Genomic DNA, 2,009 nt, shown 5'->3' on the forward strand with positions numbered 1-2,009 from the left:
GAAGAAGGCCCTTGAGGAAGGAAACTGAGGCACCCGCACTCACTTGGTGGGTCCTGGCTGGACTAGGATCCACTTTGAGGGGCAGAGGCAGTGCGGGCTGCTCTGGGGTCACACTCTGGGGCGTCTTTTCTGGTTGGATGACCACAGGGGTCAAAGTAGGAGGCTTCTTTTTCTTAAGAGTCTTTTCTGAGAGAGAGGGAGAAGGAAAAGAAACAGGAATACGTGACTGGCTGCTCAAACAGGTCCCTCATAGGGCCCAGCCAATGGCAAGGGATGCTGGTCTCAGAGGTAGAGCCTGACTGCAATTGGCTGATAATGGAGCTGAAGAAGGCGGGACAGACGACTTATGCCTGCGCTGATTGGTTCAGCCAGGTCTTCTGACAAGCTTCCTCTTAGTGACTCTCCCGGGTAACGTGGCAGTACTTGCCACTTCACCAGGGCCCTCACTCACCTCCAAAGTGGCACAAACAGCAGATACACAGGAGGAGAAGTGCCACCAGGAGCGCCAGGCCCAGGAGGGAACCCAGGACGGTGCCAGCGATGGCCCCGGGGCCCAGGGTGGGACCTAGAAGACAAAGACAAGGAGAGGAAAAGCCAGAGCTGCATCCGAGTTTCTTAAGCCCTTAACTCCCTCCCCCTCTGCGACGCAGGCGTCCAGATCTCCTGCCCCTCCTGACTGAGGACCCCGGAATGTGGGAGCCTCAGGTGCCTGTCACTCTGCTAGGTGCTCGAGATCCAATGGTGGACAGAGCAAGGATGCAATTACCAACTCCGCTAAGCAGGAAACAATGTGCTATCACAGAAGAATGGGAGGGGAGGTAAGGTTTGGGCAGGGTGGTGATGAAAGTCGCTGTGATGGTCATGTTTGCGTGTCAGCTTGGCTGGGCCTGGGTGAGTGGCTGGGCAGCTGGTGGGAGTTATCCCCCATGATGAGACTGGCAATCAACTCTGTGGTGGGATCCACCACAAGCAGTTGAGTAGCTGCCTTTGGGATGTGGTCTGCTTCCCGTATATAAGCTGAAGCCTTGGGAATGGTCTCTAGCCTGTGGCACGCTTGGACCCTGCGTGTAGCTGTGTCATTGCTCAGCAGCCTGCCATGCTCTGCCGACCCTGGGACTTACAATGGACTTAAGTTAACAGCCTGCCGTGCGATTTGGTAGCATCGGGACTGTGCCTTTTGACTTGTCAACCTTGGGGCTTCTCAGCCTCAGCAGCCAGCAGCTGTCTGAGTGAAGAAACGCCTCTAGCTCCAGTGGGCCGGGAGCAGGAGGCAGAGCTGGACCCCAAGGTTGAGGGGCTTTCACCCAGCCCCTAGAGCCTGGCACTTTGAACTCGGACTTAAATTGTAAGAATAAACTCCTGTTTGTTAAGGCCACCCCATTTGTGGCATATTCCTGTCAGAGTGGCACCAGGGAACCAGCACAGTCCCTCAGACACCAAGCCTGGAACTCTTGTGGGTCGACTTTGCCAAACAATAGACAAGTCCATAAGGTGAGCAGTACCACCTTGGAACAAGCAACCCGACGAACTCAAAAGGGCGGCATTTGCCCAGGGGGAAAGGTCAGAAGGCAGGCAGGGATGGGAAAGAAGGGCGAAGGGCAAAGGGCAGCAGGAACACAGGAAGTGGGAAGAGGTCCGTTACACCGTGGGGACCGCAGTCAATGTCACAAAACAAAATGTGGATGAATTGTTGAATGGAAATTTTCTCTGTCAACTTTCACCCAAGTCACAATTTTTTAAAAAGTAATTATTATTTTTTTTAAAATGGAAAATAATAGTAATAATAAATGCTAACCCCTGTACAGCTATGAGTCGGGTCCAACTCGACGGCACATGACAAGAACAACAACCCCTGTATCTGAGGATCCACAGTCAATGCCCATGGATGCAGCCATCAAGAAATCAAGTGACGTATTATCGCATTGGGCAAATTTGCTGCAAAAGACCTCCTCAAAGTGTTTAAGACCGAATGGGTCACTTTGAGGACTAAGGTGCACCTGACACAGGCT

At 53.0% G+C, this 2,009-nt stretch overlaps 1 protein-coding gene across 1 annotated transcript in view; it reads right to left on the reverse strand.

The window, feature by feature from the left end:
- Positions 1–2,009, reverse strand: part of VSIG10L (V-set and immunoglobulin domain containing 10 like) — an 11,982-nt gene that overhangs the window by 1,139 nt on the left and 8,834 nt on the right. Inside the window, exons 8-9 of the mRNA XM_007957597.1 lie at positions 452–565; positions 44–186 (exon numbers count right to left, since the gene is read on the reverse strand). Of these exons, the coding sequence (XP_007955788.1) occupies positions 44–186; positions 452–565 (257 nt within the window). The remainder of the gene's footprint in view (positions 1–43; positions 187–451; positions 566–2,009) is intronic.

Source organism: Orycteropus afer, unplaced genomic scaffold, assembly GCF_000298275.1.
Source record: "Orycteropus afer afer isolate SDZICR_OR568_19922 unplaced genomic scaffold, OryAfe1.0 scaffold00765, whole genome shotgun sequence".
Taxonomy (NCBI): Eukaryota; Metazoa; Chordata; class Mammalia; order Tubulidentata; family Orycteropodidae; genus Orycteropus; species Orycteropus afer.